The sequence below is a fragment of the Pleuronectes platessa genome, chromosome 5 (assembly GCF_947347685.1).
Source record: "Pleuronectes platessa chromosome 5, fPlePla1.1, whole genome shotgun sequence".
Lineage (NCBI taxonomy): Eukaryota > Metazoa > Chordata > Actinopteri > Pleuronectiformes > Pleuronectidae > Pleuronectes > Pleuronectes platessa.
The window spans coordinates 15,070,622-15,087,393 of NC_070630.1; the positions used below are offsets into that span (position 1 = coordinate 15,070,622).

General features: G+C 41.4%; 1 protein-coding gene across 1 annotated transcript in view; it reads left to right on the plus strand.

Annotated features, from left to right (window-relative positions):
- si (sucrase-isomaltase (alpha-glucosidase)) overlaps positions 1-16,772 on the plus strand; it is a 67,562-nt gene that overhangs the window by 21,235 nt on the left and 29,555 nt on the right. The window contains exons 17-26 of the mRNA XM_053422751.1: positions 612-766; positions 3,404-3,488; positions 7,492-7,548; positions 10,667-10,791; positions 11,304-11,392; positions 11,683-11,732; positions 12,301-12,492; positions 15,068-15,214; positions 15,311-15,517; positions 15,679-15,833. Coding sequence (XP_053278726.1) covers positions 612-766; positions 3,404-3,488; positions 7,492-7,548; positions 10,667-10,791; positions 11,304-11,392; positions 11,683-11,732; positions 12,301-12,492; positions 15,068-15,214; positions 15,311-15,517; positions 15,679-15,833 — 1,262 coding nt within the window. The remainder of the gene's footprint in view (positions 1-611; positions 767-3,403; positions 3,489-7,491; positions 7,549-10,666; positions 10,792-11,303; positions 11,393-11,682; positions 11,733-12,300; positions 12,493-15,067; positions 15,215-15,310; positions 15,518-15,678; positions 15,834-16,772) is intronic.

Sequence of the window (16,772 nt, forward strand, 5' to 3'; positions counted from 1 at the left end):
GACAGCTAATGTGTGACCTTTGCTTTGCCCTAATCATTGCTCTCGTCACACAGCCATACAGGCCGGTCCAAACACACACATACGCACGCACACACACATTTTTACACACAGACAGAGCTCTCATCACACTCCCAGAGGGGTTGAGGGCATAAATGATTAGCCAGATGAGAGGAACACGGCCTGTTAGCAGCTAATCAACCTTTCACTCTCCACTATCCACGGTCTGTCCCTTTCTCACACATTTTTCCTCCTTCATTTATTTTTCTCAACTTTTCTTTTGCACATTGTCTTCACAAAATCCACCAAAGTAGTTCTGTGTTAAAGTTAATTTGTATTGCAATCATTATAAATAAAAGGTTAATATCCACTTGATCATTATGAATACAATTCCTCCAGCTGCCCATCCTCTTCACACTTTTCTTTGCCCTCGTTTAGAGTCAATCTTTCCATTTACCACAATATCTCTTCCTTCCCCCTCACTCTGTCCTTCACCCCCCAATCTGCCTCTTTTTCTTTCCCGCTGTGAATGAAAGACAAATCTTATTTTTTTCTCCCCCTCCTTGCCTCTCATTTATCAATGCCATCTCTTTAATCCATCTTTCTGTCTCCAGCCCCAGGATCCAGCTTGGTATGGCAATGGTTCAGCGCTGGTGGAGACCTCCAAACATTACCTGAGGATACGTTACACACTCCTGCCTTACCTCTACACGCTCTTCTACAAAGCCCACACCACAGGAGAGACTGTTGTTCGTCCTGTCATGCACGAGTAAGTCACTCAAAGATATAACAAGTAAACTGTCAGACCCAAAATGAGGTGGTACAGCCTGATTTAGCAGAAATACTCTGCTTTTGCACTAGTCAGAGAGTATGAGATGAGGATTCTGCTGAGAGATCTGATCTATTTTTAGTAAAGCACATGTATGAACATCTACCTTAGTGAAATCAACAATGTTAAGTATCACCTAGGAGGAAGGTGGTGCAGCACACAGCATTGGTATGAGCGTAATGAGCAGTGTAGCTTTGAAAAGTGTGAGGTCACAACATCCACTTGCATTAATATGACTGGATATTAGTCGCTGCCCAGCTGTGAATTAGCCAATCGCAATAAAACATATTGTAAACAGGTGTCCCTAACGTCAGTGCTCTGCTCGAACATTCAGGGCGCTAGCACACTTACCTTGTTGGTTTCCGGACCTCTGGATGATTCAGTTTAGTCCAAACCAAAAGTGATATGCGGTCAGGACCGATGGACCGAAATTCAATCTGACCAAAAGACTCTCGGTACAGGTCCAACTGATCCATGGTTCAGATCATTTGGAGTATGACAATTTTTCGATAGTTCCGATTTCAGACTAATTGCAGGAAGTTGAGAGAGCATCAAGCAACAGAAGACGGAAAATAAATGAAGCACCTTACAAATTGTTTGTTGTCATCGCCTCTGCTGATGTAGTTTGTGCTATGAAGACGTTCATTTAGCTGGTAGTTAAACCATTTATTACAATGGCAACAAATGAACTATGTGAACCGGCTCAAAGATGTTCATCATTCAAACTTAAATAATACTTTTTCTTTATTCCATTTACTCAAAATGGTTTGCAAATACAAGAACATAAACTAACGCCCATCTAAGTACCATTCAGTCGTAGCCAATTTCGGTGATGATGACAGGACATATGCATTTCATACATAAGTCTTTATTGCGCTCCCTAAATTGTGATATAAAAATAAAATATAATATAATGTATCAAAGACATGAACCTTGGTTCGGACCGTGGTCTGGACTTTCAGTTGTGAATCGGCCTCAGTCACAAAAACTCACTTCACCCTTTATAGTAATACAGAGTTGGTGGAAAAGACTCGGCTCTCTGAGAATCCGAGCGGTGGCGAAGATTCTGCTGGGAGAGAGAGAGAGCTAATCCTCCAAAACAAAACCGGATTGCTCGCTGCTCAATACGATTTAGCGGGGAGTGCATTAGACAACAAGCATGTTGCAATTTCCCCTGAATAATAGCGAAACCCTTTTCATCTGAGAGGAGCTCATCCCTCACATGAACATGCTGCAGCATACTAACAGCAGCTTGATGCAAGGGGAACGTTCTGGGAAGCGTATTACGTGTTGTATTTCTCTTGAAACGCTTTGCTAAACGCGTCTTATTTGTGAAGTAGCGAAGACAGTGCACATCACATGCATATTTGCATCACTCACCGCTCATTATATAGTCTTCTGTAGTGCTATCTGAATAATTAGTTAGGATGACAGACTCACTGGAACCCACAATACACCGTGAAAAGAAGTTGACATCCAATAGTCACTAGCGGCGCAAAATATACCATCATGCTCTGAATAAATTCAAGAAAAATGGAATGAGCAGCGAGTACAGTATGCTGATAAAATAAAATTGCGCTATGTCTGCATACAAATAAATGAATTAAAAGGAACTGAAAGTTGTAGCAGACACTAATACAATACATAATATTTATACAATGTGGGAACATTTACTCAGTAGAATATGTACTGAGCGATGTTGATATGGCACATCCTAAAGGTGTTTTTCACTTTGCCTGTGAGGTCACTATAATGTCCTCTACATAGAAGTCCCTTTCCAGGAGTGAATGAATAAGTGATAGTCAGACCCAACCCACTGGGGAAATTGTCCTCAACAGAGGTCACTTTAAGATGTTCAGATAACACGGTCCAGATCAGGGGAACAGATGTAAGACAAAGAGAAACGTAGAGAAAGGTAGAGAAACTTAGAGAAAGCAGCTGTTCAGTTCTCAAGATGTGTACAAACTGTTTGAGACTGCTGTGAGAAAATTAACTTGACACTTTTATTTACTTACTTTGTTTATAATTCAGGGAACAGGCTGTTCTGAGCGCCCCCTCTAACAGCCCATAACTATGACTTTATTCTCATAAACTTTAAATAATTTTCTCCTAATATTTCTACTTTATTCTCGTTAATTGACAAATTTAACTTGAAATATTGACTTAAATGTCGTAATTTTTAGACTTTATTCACTCGAAGTCACAACTTTTGCTCGTATTTTTATTACTTTGAATTTGTAATATCGCAGCTTTAGTTCTGACCCTAAAACTAAAGGAAAAGGAGGCTTTTGTAAATGTTTGAATTGACTGGATGACGGGGTGCTCTTAATGTCATCACAAATTATAGGCAATGAGCTTTATTGAACCCTTAAGAGGGACACATTTTTTTTATCAAATGAATTTACCCAAAGAATATATATGTTATGACTAAATGAGCTATGATGAAGGCTGTAATTGCCCGAAAGGCTGTCAGAGAACATTTGTAAAATGTACCGATATGAATTTACTGACTGAGAGAACCAAGACACGATGGCTTCACACAACAATTTCTAAATCACGATTATTGTCATTCCAAAGGTTCTACTCTGACAGCGCCACCTGGAACGTGGACCGGCAGTTCCTCTGGGGAAAACACCTGCTCATCACACCAGTACTGGACCCGGTCAGTCACAACACAAACCAAGAAAACTGTGCGCACACACTTACACTATTACAGGCTTCGGTTTATAATTACATCACGCATTGAATCACGTATTATATAAAGTCCATATGGAAACATATATGTAGAATATAGAGTCATGTGTTTTGCAGATGATGCAGAAGAGATACGCACACACAAAGTCACACACACACACACACACACACACCCACACCCACACACACCATGACCTCCACTGGGAAAACATGACATGAGATAGTCTTTGTTGCCCTCCCCTCCACTCGTCCCTCTTTCTTCTCTCTTTCATATCCTCCCTCTTTTCTCTCAGCTCTAATGAGAGCACTGACCTCATTACTTGCAGATTAGAAGTGTAGATAGAAGTGTAGATAGAAGTGTGTCAGTGTGTGTGTGTGTGTGTGTGTTTGAGAATGTTTGTCTGAGTATGTGCGTCTATGCATGCTCCTGCACGAATGTATATAAACGTGCGTGCCTTTAACGTGCATGTGCAGCGATGGGCGTCATGTCAAAGTGGCCTGATTAATAAGCAATCTAGCACGGCCTCTCGTGAATTACAGAATAGTGGAATGCGTGTTGGATTGATAGCAGGGCTGGGGATTAAGTAACTTCGGTAAGTGTGCTGGTGGAAAAGTTTCTAATTGAAGAGGAGTTGGGACTATGCCTGTAGCACATGAGGGTTGGAGATGTCCAGATGGTTGGCGAGTTTTCTGAATCAATAAAGACAAACAGGACAAATGCAAAGGGCAGTAAAGATTGCACCTAATGTGGGTCCTTTGCAGGCTGGAGCACAGTGGGTGTGTTAAAGGCTGGTATCAGTTATGACCAATTGCTTATTTTCTCTCTCTTTAAAAAAGCAATGTCCCCTGTATCAAAGTGTCCAGACAATTGAATAAAGTGAAAAGTCTGCTAACGAATTGCATCTCCGAGGACGAAAAGCTATGACCTTGCTTGTGATGGTGAAGAAAGGCCACAAGTGAATTGAGAGCTGGTTTCATTTGCTTAGGAATTAGATCGAACTATGTTGCACCACTGCTCTCTAAGCTCCTTGGCTGATGATGCCCTCAGTCGTACAGTTCTTAAATAATCAATCATGGCCCACTGTGACGGCTCTATGTTTCATTCAGGCCACAATCACATGTAGAAATAAGAAACGCAAGCTATTTTTCCCTTTATGCTTGAAGGCGTTGAGATTTAAAATCAGCCGACGCATCATCCACGGAGAGCCTTGTCGGCTTTCATGTAACATTTGCCCGCTTCTCTAGATTTTCAGGTCAAACGAAACCAAAGCAGAAAACCAAAGTTGCACCATGCTGATTGATCGGTATTGACAAAACCCCATACTGATCTTCCACTCCCATTTCTGCACATACTAAAGTTTGTTGCAGGCAGAAAATAGCAAAAAGATACGAGTTAGCAAGCAAATGAAACTGTATCTGATAAAAAATACCACTTTAATAGTGTAGTAAAACAAATACAGTCACAACTGTGGTTTCCCTTTGATAGAATTTGTGTTACACTTAAAGGCTCATTTATGTGTCCTTTACATACAAAAAGTGTAACATATCTGTTTTAAACCATGGAACCGTCACTGCCCACTTCCTTTACGTTAGGCTGGTTGTTATGCAATACAACCAATAGAGGGCAGTTGAAGAGTTGAACGTTTCTGAAAACGTCAATCATATAGTTTCTTCTCATCGCAAGTCTCAAAACTTCAAAACTCCTTCCTTGTGTCCTTCGTCTGTATGCGTAAGCTGTCAGAAGACGTGGATGAATACAGATGAAATGAACACAGAGTTTGTGTGGAAGGCTCAGTCCTTTTCCGTATCTTACATTTCACACTTAAACTTCCTAAGACATTCTAAATTGTATTCATGTCCAACAAATAACTGTAAATTCTAATATGACCTTATCTTACTGTTTATGTTAGAGCTTTTTTCCCAGGTTGTCTTGAAATAGCTTAACTCAAATTATTAGACACGATATGTTTTTGATGAAGTAAACTTTCATCTGCTAAACGATTGTAGATAACAGTCCAGGGAGGCACAATGAGTTTAGCTAACAGGCATTTTGAGCCTGAACTACCACAACAGATCTGATGCAGCTGAATATTCATCTTTTTGCGGGGACAGGATGCTGCTGAGCTGCGGTGATGTGTATTTGCAGCAGGGTAGAGGGCAGGCGCTGAGAACAGAGTGCCTACTGTCTGTTCCAGAAGCAACAGGCCACAAGAAGAGATAGTGTCACTGACTCGAGTGGGGTCACAGGCTGATCTTAAACACCGCGTCACATCCCACCATCTCTTTCCTTTTTCATCATTCTCATCTCTCTACGTCTCTGTCCATTTACCGCTCTGTCCGTCTTGCCTCTGCCTTTCTCTAATGATGCTCTCTCTCTCTCGCGCCATCATTCAGATCAGTCGATTCCTTCACCTTGATCTCCGTGATGAACCGGGGAGATCTCCTGCTCTCTCTCTGTTTCTCTCTCTCACTCTGTCATCCCCTCTGGTCTTCATCCCTGCTTCCACTCTTCCTCCACTTGCCCATTACTCCCCTTTCTCTTTTTTTTGCTTTCATCAGATGTTGGCTCCCTTATCTCATCTGCATTCTCTTAATCAGCCGCTGTCAAAATCACCCCTTGTGATCCCATTTCATTTCATCCCGTCTCTCTCGTTCGCCCTCTCCCCGTCTTCGCGCCTGTCTCGGCCTCTCTCATCCGTCTCAGAAACCATCTGATCATTCTGCCAGTGTGGATCTTTGGCCCACCTGATCAAACCTTACCTCATGGCTAGCTGGGCTACAGAAGCTCTAAATGAGGAATACGGGCCTCACGCCTCGTCCCTCTCAATCACAGTTAGCAGCCATGCTAAAGTCCCCAGTCCCTCCCCATTAGTCAGTGGGGTGAGTGATAGGCGCCGCGAGCAAATCAGACACCAGAAAACGAGGTATCGGGGAGCATCCATTTCCCCGGGCTGTCATCCCACAGGCTGTGCAGCGGTTGTGACAGGTGATCTGCCTAGAAACTGTAAATGTGCGCCCGAAAGACAAAGTTAGGTCATTTGATTTAGTCATTTATCATAGCAGTGAGTCTTGATCATGTTTTTTATTGTTTGACATATACTTAGCTCATATTTGCCTCTGTTTAATTATCGTTTCATCCCTCTTCTCTTTCCCTGTTTGTTTTGCCTTGTCATCCTGTCACCTCTCCGTCTTCCTCCTTGAGGCCTCAGAAGGCCACACAGTAGGACGTGCAGCCGAGTAGAGACAGACAGGAAGGGAGATGTTGGTGCCATAGGTGCTTTTGACGGACAGCCCCGGCCTACACAGCTGACATAGTGTGTTTCACTGTTTTGCTTTATATTATTTTTAGGAGGACCCGTAGCTGGTCCTCTGCTTAACTGGGCTCCCTGTGTTTATCTCCATCTCTCCCGCTGTTCTGCCCTGTCAGAGAGAGCAGGGAAGTGACAACGCTATCAAAGGCTCGCCGCTCAGCTATTGATTGCTCCTGTCTGTCCTCCACCTTAAGCCATCAAAGCCCGTCACCTATCAGTCGTCGCTCCGTGCTGTCTCTTCCATCATCTGTTGCATCACAGCACCGTCGACCGAAATGTCACAAGGGCATTGAGGAAACTTTATATCAGATGATAGGCAGTTTTAAAATAACTTTTTCTTGATATGATCGTCTTATCTTCCACCTGTTTCTTATTAAGCTGCAGTGACTTATGGCTGCCAGACATATCTGTGTTTCCTCTGTGGTGTATTGTGGCTTCTCTCCTCATGTTCAGACTCATAAGATTAAAGTGTCTGCGTCGGTACAGTGAGCTAAAGCAGGTGCTGCCGAGTACAAGCACAAATCAAACAGAGGCTCGCTCCTGCACAAATCACAGAGCTGACACCTTTTGATGTTTGCTCCACAAATCAGAGGAATACAGTATGTGGCTCTGTCTAATGTCAAAAACAAATGTTTACAGCGTTGTTCTTGTTTTCTGCAGGGTGTGGAGAATGTGCGGGCTTATGTACCGGATGCTGTGTGGTACAACTATGAGACGGTAAGAATATTTCCAGCTTGTTTTAATGGGTATATCAAGATAGATGGCTTTTTGCATAGGTAAGAAAGATTACCTCTAAAGCACTTCCTCCCGCCTCAGAGTGCAAACCTTTGTCAAAGCCCCACAGTCTAAGAAAACCACCTTGAAAACGGCACGATTCGGATTTGTATTAGATTCGTGCATTATTCCCTTGAGAAATCTGTGAAAATGTCAAAAGACACTAAGAGAAAGAAATTCCAGGATCCAGCCCTGGATCGTGAAAATCTGCTCAAAGTCGTTTTTTGTGTTATGCTACTGACAAACAAGCAAGGGTGAAAATATAACCTCCTTGGCAGAGGCAGTGATCAGTAGAGTGATTATTTTAATTATGATAATGGAATCTCTCATTGTAGATTATTCTCACACTCACAGCAGACATTTCATCTCTTTTAGTTTAGAATGTCATTGAAATATTTTTTCACTAAGAAAAAACGAACTGGCAACATACCCAAGGTTCTCAAGTCAAATCCGCACAGCATCTATGAATAGCATTTTGTCTGATGTCATAGAGGGCAATGTAAGTACAAATATAATTCATAGTTTGATCATATTTCAAATACATTTTACCCTATTTATGGATATTAAGGAGAAACATCTGTTAAATCAATATCTCTCTGATACAGTCTTTACAAACTAGACAATATAGGTTAAACAGAGGTTATTGTATTAAAATACATATGATTATACAGGAGAACATAAATTAATTGATAAGATCAATGTACAGTGATAAACAAAAACGGTTGCAAAGGGGCTTATCAGCATTCTGTTCCATTAACACACACACACACACACAAAGAGCATGTATCACATGAAAGTCTTTGCCTAGAGTTCTTTGAGACTGAGAGACAAGAGCGATAACGCAGAGCGAGGGAGAGGACAGAGATAGAGTAAAAGAGGGGACAGGGAAGAGAGGAGAGAGACTATCTCCCTGACACAGAGATAAAAGAGGTGTTGAGTTCCTTTGGGACCTTATTTGGGCGTCACAGTGGTGATGTAAAGCACCCAGTGATCAGATGAGCGATTAGATTGGTTGTCTTGCCACCGGCCCCTTGTCCCGCATGGTCCCCTGTGATTATCTGGGTAGGAGGATGGAAGGGTTGGAGGGAGTATTGATGTACTGAAAATGGCCATGAAAAAACAAGTTACTGAGCAGGAAGAAAGTAATGGAAAAACAGAGGCACGAAGGAATGAAAACAGATGCGAAAGAGGTTGAGGGAAGAGAAAGCAGGGTAAAGACGGACAGTACCCAAGATGGAGGAGAGAGGAAAAGCAGAGAGGAGATGAAATTATGGGGGTGATGGTTACTGTACATAGACGAGTGGCAAGAGGGGAAGTTTGGCCAGGAGGAAAAAGGAGAAGAAGAGAAGACAAGAGAAGACCTCCTTAGGGCAGACAATGAGGGGGTGATAAGATCTGAAATTGCTTATAGACGCTTCGCTAACTCCAGCCCACACGGACGCCCATACTCCACTGTAGTGCAGGAAACAGTGCACGCACACACACACGAAAGGAAAATGGGCAAAAAAAGAATTAGAACACCACACCGAGGATAACAGGAGGTAGAGAGGGAAGTAGGTAGAAGGAGAATGAGAGGAGATAGAGAGAAGAGAGTTTTAAATTATTTTAGGACAGTCGGAGGATTCAGTCCCCACGGGATCAGAAATTAACTGTGCTCTGTGGGGGCCGTCAGAGAAACGAGTGGAAGGGACACAGAGAAAAAGAGACAGAGTAAGAAAGAAAGGAGGGGAGCCATTTGTCTGCTCCTCTTGAATAAATAGTCCAAACTGCATATTATATTGCATATATTGTGTATATATACTATCATAAAGCAAAATGTTGTGTCCTGTGGTACAATGCTCGTGCACAGGCCTAAAATAATGTACCCAAAATGTAAAGGTCACAGTTCTTAAAGACTTTTTATTTTATGAATTTTTTCATAAAATATGTAGCTGAGAGAGATACTTACATGTCTGGTATAGACAAAAATAGAGTTCAAATTCCTTTCCTCGTTCTTTATTTATTCAGGGACTGTCACAGAGCAAAGCTCACATTGCTGCCCTTTCAAATAAACCAAATCAATCCATACTACACAAGGTGTTGAGTGTAAAGTGTAAAGATCAGAATTGTTACATTTAAATATAGCTCAAACATAAGAGAAATGACTTACAAAAACTATTGGAAGACACGATGTCAGTACATGTAAGTATAAAAGTAGCATTCATTATGTAAACCACAGCTTCAACTATTCTAGGGTAAATAAAATGTATAATTTGAGGGATTCCTGATGATTTTTTGCACATACGAAGACCATAATATGCACTTGTTTCTCAATTTAATACTCGTATATTGTAATATAGTAATACATATTTGTGAGTTAGTAGAGTTCCCCATATCCCTGTGTCTCAAAAGTGAAGATAAATGGAACAGCAGCTCAGCTTTATGAATTAAAAGTCGACAGTGTTGTTCCCCTTCACATGGTGAGTGATGTCCTGCCCACCTTCCCACACAGGATGCGATGATGGGTTCTAAAACTGTCACCGGTCATAAATCGTACAGGTGTGAGAGACGGCACCGAGTGACAGGAGGGTGTGGGCAGCCGCGTAAATTTCATCTGCATAGTCGAGCGCTGATAAAAACGTTGCCCGTACCATCTGCACTCGACCAATAAAAGAGATAGACTGCTCCTTCTTCTAAATAGAAACTTTCAGATTTCATTTTGAGCTTCTCATTTCCATCTAAGCATGGACCAATTTTTTACTTAGGGTGTCTGATATTGTGCTAATTAGTTGATAATCTAAAACAATGAAACCTAATTTAACAACTTAGGCAATCAGATTCAAATTTGGGCTAATCAGGGGGGAAACAAAGGCCATCTGGGACATCTAAGTTTACTATCCATTGGCTGGAACTGTCACATTAGCACAGTATCCTACGTCCAATGTGTTTGATTAGCCGGTTTGCAGACTCACACCCTTTTCTTAAGGGGGTGTGTTACAGGATTGTTTTTACCCGCAGAGATTCATACAGAGAATTTTTTGTTTGTGTAAATTAATTAACGTGTGTATATCCTACCCATCAGATGGAGCAATTGGCAGACCGTAAGATGCATGTCAACATGTATCTGCCAGGTGACAAGCTTGGTTTACACATCAGAGGTGGTGCGATCCTCCCCACTCAGGAACCTGAAGTCACCACCACAGACAGGTATATACACACCCATCCAACTACCCCCCCCCCCCACCCCCCACACACACACACTCAGACATAATGCATTCCCTAGCCCCTTAACCTATCTTAAACCATCACAACTCAATCCCTGATGCTGTCTTCACACAAAACACTAAGCAAATGTTTGGCTGCAGGATAATTTGTATTTATATCTATTTGCGTCTTTACCCTGATATTGTATGTGATCTCATGCACGAAAAATGTGTTTCCCATTCGATTCGAACAATCTATTACATAACCCTTACCCTAACCTAAACCTGTTTCTAACCTGGACCCTTAAAGCAAGTCTTAACCCTCAAACAGGTCGTGGTCTAGGCCCAACATGGTCCCCGCAAAGAACTACACACACAGTTATCCATACAATATGTTCAAATATTTCAATGAGCTTTACCAAACAGTGATAACGAAAAAGTGTCTGCTTTGATATTTTGTCATTCCCATGCACCTGTCTGCACAGATTAGTAGCCATTTGATTCATATAATTGTAGTCGGCGAAACCCCATGGGCTTGATCGTCGCTCTTGATGACAACAACAAGGCAGCTGGGGAGCTATTCTGGGATGATGGAGATTCCCGAGGTATTGTTGCATTTTCTCATTTTAGCCGGTTTGTGTGTGTGTGTGTGTGTGTGTGTGTGGGACAGGATCATCTGCATCTTGTTATTACCGCTCATTGCAGGTGTTCTTTTATGAGCATCAAATGGAAGCACTTAACTCATCAGACGCGCAGAATCAAATGAGTCTTTGTGACTGTTAAAACATCGTCAGTCAGCTTCAATAAACGAAGGACAGAAGCTCTGCGTCTGTGTGACTGTATTTCTGGAGACAAACCAAACATTTACATCTGCTCTTCTTCTCTTTCTTTACAGATACAGTCGAAAGAGGAAACCACATCCACTACACGTTCTCCGTTGACGATGTAAGTTTCCCCCTCACATGCCTTCACACCATCATTCAAATCCAGCCCACATATTCCTTCTGATCTGAACTTGAGTTCAAAGTTCAAAGCCACCAGAGACTTTCGACTTCCCCACTCCGGAACACCAAGCATGATTGATCCATGTTATACTGGCGTAGCTTTGTCGGATCAAGAACCCTATGTTCCCACATCACACAGCACTGAGGGTTCCCTTGCATGTTTAATGTATGCCGGTGATGTTCTTCCTGTACATTAGCATTACACTGGGGGCTTGACGGGTTTACAGACAGGGAATTTATTTGACCAGATGTTTGACTGATGGGCATGAGTTTTGGAGAATTCATAAGCTGGTGGCCTCAACTGTATTCTGTAGCCACGAGTGATGTAAGCTGTGATTGCTAAGTCCACTGGAATAGACTCTTTCTATCAATCTATCCCTTTGTACATTTAAAACATTCGTAAATAAAGGAAATGTCATGTGCTACACAAACCAAGGCATAGTAATTATAGAAATATCAATCAGAGAAGATGCACTTATTCCTATAACTTTGTGTCCTCTATCTTTTAGGGAGTTTTGACAATGAATGTGACCAAGGCTGGCTACAAGGACCCAAACAACCTTAAGTTTGAGAAAATTACTGTCCTTGGGGTGCCTACTCCTCCTTTGAACGTCAGTGTGACTCCCATTGGCACTGGATCACGTTACGGATCTACAAGGATGTTGGCCAACACCAGCATACAGTACGATGCTCTCAAGAAGGTACACTCACACATGCTCAGAGACATGGCCATGCACAGATGTAAAGTTAAAGCATTAACCATTAATTCTTTCTTTACCCTTTTCAAGACAGAAAAGTCTTGTTGAGTAGGAAATCTTTACATTGTTGTTACATCAGTATTTTTGGGCAGTAATATGACTTTTTATTATTAAAGTACAACTTTATTCTCCTAATATTGTGACTTTTCTTACATTTAATTACACAATTTATTCTCTTAATATTAGGATTTCTTTTCTCTATTAGAATTACTTTTTCTTTTGTAAAATTACTTTATCTTGTACACCAACCACTTAAATGATGTCAATATTCGTGAGACCTCTAATATTTTCTATTTTGAATGGCCCTGATACTCTGTTGTAGGAAGTGTGTTGGCACATGACAGGTAATATTTCTTAAAGCAGTGCTAATGTTTTTTTATGTTGAACATGTATTATGCGTTACTTTGTGTAAGGATTTTATTGAAGAACCTCTTGTGAAGTCTAGATTCTACTGTTTCCCTCCTCAGCTAAACAAATCATGTTCAGCATCTTTCAGTTTATTATTTTGGTCTCTCACAACTTTGTTTCCAGCAGCAGCATCAGGCAGCTCATTTCAGATAAGAACCTCTATAAGAACTGCCATACACTCTCAATGACCTGCACCGGTGGACTGGCATAGCTAGTGACCAGCTAATAAATACAATGGAGCTTTTAGCTGCTAGAGGCCAAATATTTTTTCCTCAGGTGTTGATGGAGACATGACCAAGGCCGGTAAGAGAGTGAGCATTAGACGTAGATTCATCACATCTGGTTTCCATTTTGTCTGAAAAACCTTGCTGGTCAAATGCAGGGTGGATGAGTTCTGCGGTGGCTATACCCTTGTAGACTTTTGCCATTTATTTCAATAGGACCAGGGATGAAACCATTCTCGTACACCTCAAGGATAGCCTCTAAGTATAAGGAATGATAACAATTCACACTGGGTGAGGATCATGAGAGCAAAAATGACAAATAGCAATGATTCTACGCTACATGCTCAGGGGTATGAACAAAATTGTCAAGAGGGGCAATTAAATAATACTATAGAGGTGTGCTTTGTGTGTGTTTGTGTGTACAATTGTGGGTAAACGTGTTTATGTGTCTGTAGTAGTGCTTGTTTCATCCTCAAGGTCTCTCTAGTCAGACACACAAACCAGCATTTATCAAATGACTCTCAGCGGTAATCATTCCTTGGGGGTGAAGGGTAAATGTGCTGTTAAACCGAAACTCTGCCTTGTCATTTCCATCCGTCTTTATATGCCTTCTCGGTCTGGGCCTTGAATGTAGCTCACAGCCGCCAAACATCATTAGCTCGACATACACTCAAACAGAACAATACTTTACTATGCATGGGTCACATTGGCCGCCTGTGTTTTATTTCCTTTTTTTTACTTGATAGCATAATGTTTTATTACAAATAAGTTCCTTCCTGCAGTGCATGTAAAAAAGGCCTCCCTTTACAGTCCTCATGCCATCTTTCTATTATTTCCTTTATTTTAACTTCTTCCTCATCTGTGGCGGATCTTGCATTCATTCTAAATCAGGGGCCATAAAGGGCCCACAATTTACACAGAGGGACCGATTATATGTCCAACATCCATAGATCATTCCTGATTCAGTAAGTTTCTCATTTAAATATCAATCCTCATTAATTCTTAACTCTATAGCTTTGAGCAAAGCAGCAATGTGTAATATAGTTTGAAAATAATTCCTTGTACAAGCATATGTTTTGTTATTGATTACTTTAATAAAGAAATCTAATATGATTGACAGCCAATCAGATGTCAGCTTGGAACTGTGCCCCCCCTGGCCCCACCCCTGGATCTGCCCCTGTTCCTCCTCTTCCTGTTCCTTCCCTCTTTTGACTGCCTTTGGATTTCTTTTTTTTCTTTTTAAATAAACTTTTCTGCTCTTGTGTGTCCTGCATGATCCATTTTTACAGAAAACCGTTGAGGCAAATTGAAAAGAGACACGCTGGATATCCTCTCGCCACGGGGGTGTTGTATTTTGTGTAGCTGAACATCTAAACGACCAGTGCTCTTTGACCAGTTATATAACTGTTAGCTCAACCCTTCAGCTGGACCTTTTATTGATCAAACTTGGCCGTAGTCATAAAAAACAAACACATACAAGGACGTGCGGACAAACGTCAGTGCTGTGGTTATAAAAGCTCTAGCAACTGCTGGAATAGACAGACCCTCCTGTTCCTGCCTCCGTGTCTTCTTCATGCAAATCTTCCTCGACAACACAAGCTGAGGATGCATCGGATGGTGACTGTAGTGACTGTTGCTTCCATCCCGAGTGTAAGGGGCACCTCAGGATATGTTGTGAGAATGACTCATAACTCCCAGCAAAGGCTGTGGAAACAGCAAGGGAAATTAACAACTGTGGCTTTATTGATAGCCCACGCAACGTCAAACACACATTCACAAGCAAGCATGTGCTTACTTTGTGTTGTTCGCTCCCAGACAGCTTGAGAGGAAAGTAACTGTAGCCTGATGTTCTCTTCTTCCTGCTCTACGCTTTCTCACATACACAGGTTCTGTTCCTGACCGGCCTCTCCCTGACCCTGGGGGAGACCCAGGTGGTGCAGTGGGAACTGGAACCAGAGCCCCCGCGCTTTAACTGCCATCCAGAGGAGAATGCAGATGCGACCAAGTGCAAGAACAGAGGCTGCATCTGGACGGTGAGAAGTGACTCTTATATTGTTCCAACACTAAGTGTGTACACCTGCTTTCTACATTCTGATAATGCCTAAACTTTCCTTTCTTTCCTCTCTCAGCCAAGCAGCACTGAAGGTGTTCCATGGTGCTTCTATCCAAAAGACTTCGGTTACAATATTGATAAAAGGGCTGAAACCAACTCGGGCATGACACTTGACATAACCCGCAACAAGAAGTACGGGAGCAGTGGCCGCCCCCAGTCACCGGACGTAGACACTCTCCGTGTTGAGATCCGTTACCACAGCGGTGACATGCTGCAATTCAAGGTGTGTATGCGTTTGTTTGTGCACCAGTAGTTGTGCATCCTCTTATAGAGCAGTGTTTGTGTCTCTCTGTGTCTTTCCCTTTTGTTTCTTATCTTCAGTGAACCCATCCCTCTTGCTCCACATAAGCATACAGACACCCTAAATTCGCCTTCTTTGTCCAGATCTGGGACCCAGCCACGGATCGTTATGAGGTTCCAGTGCCTCTGTCGGTTCCTGCTATTCCTGAGACCGATGAGAGCAAGAGGCTTTACAAAGTCATTGTAAATGACAAGCCATTCAGCATCCAGGTCATAAGGAAAACTACTGGGACCAAGATGTGAGTAGTTCAATTATTTCAAGAGGGATTGCGTTCTAGATCTTTCAGCCCCCAGGTTTGAATTGATTGTTGTTTCTTGACATTTGGATCAAATAATAAGAGGGATAATACAATTATTTATATATATATATATATATATATATATATATATATATATATATATATATATATATATATATATATAAATATATAATATTGTGTTGTTTAGCACATATCAGAAAAAATTTACAAAATGTTCATAAAAATGATAACATAAAACAAAAATTACAATGAAGTCAACAACATTTAAAATGACACAATTCCCCCAAAAACGATAAGCTTAAAGGGATAAAACCAAGTGTTTTTTGGGAAGTGGCTGGACTAATGTATGTTTAAAGCAGGAGTCAACAAACCCAGACACTATGAAATAAAGTTAGTTTCGTTATTCAGTCTTTTCTTGGTGGCTTTATGGTGTGCTCCCACCAAACCCAAGGCAAGTTTTTGCTGACCAGTGTGCAATTTAATGATCTGCAAGCTCGGGGCTGTGCCAGGATCTGTCTCCAGTGAGTTTTGTTTGGCTTTTGCAACATCGGGTCAAATTTTTGCTGAAGTTCAAATATTTCAACTTAAGTGGGTAAAGCAAATAACAGGTTTATGTGGGCAGTTAATGTTGCCCAGTGTGAGTGACATGAATGTGCATCTGTTTGCATCTTTGCTTTGACTTTTGAATCTTATTGTCCAAACAGTCTGAATGCACCTATCTACAGCTCTTTGGTTGTATTTAAGGTGCATTGATCCATTACATCACTTGTAATTGTGATTATTTCTAAAGATATATTTAGGTAATTGGTGACATAAGTTCAGGACTTTTAGGACTTGTTTCTTAATTGACATGAGACTTTACTGAATGAAGGAATGTCTAACAAGTAAATGAAGACTTATTGCTAAGGACTATTTAGT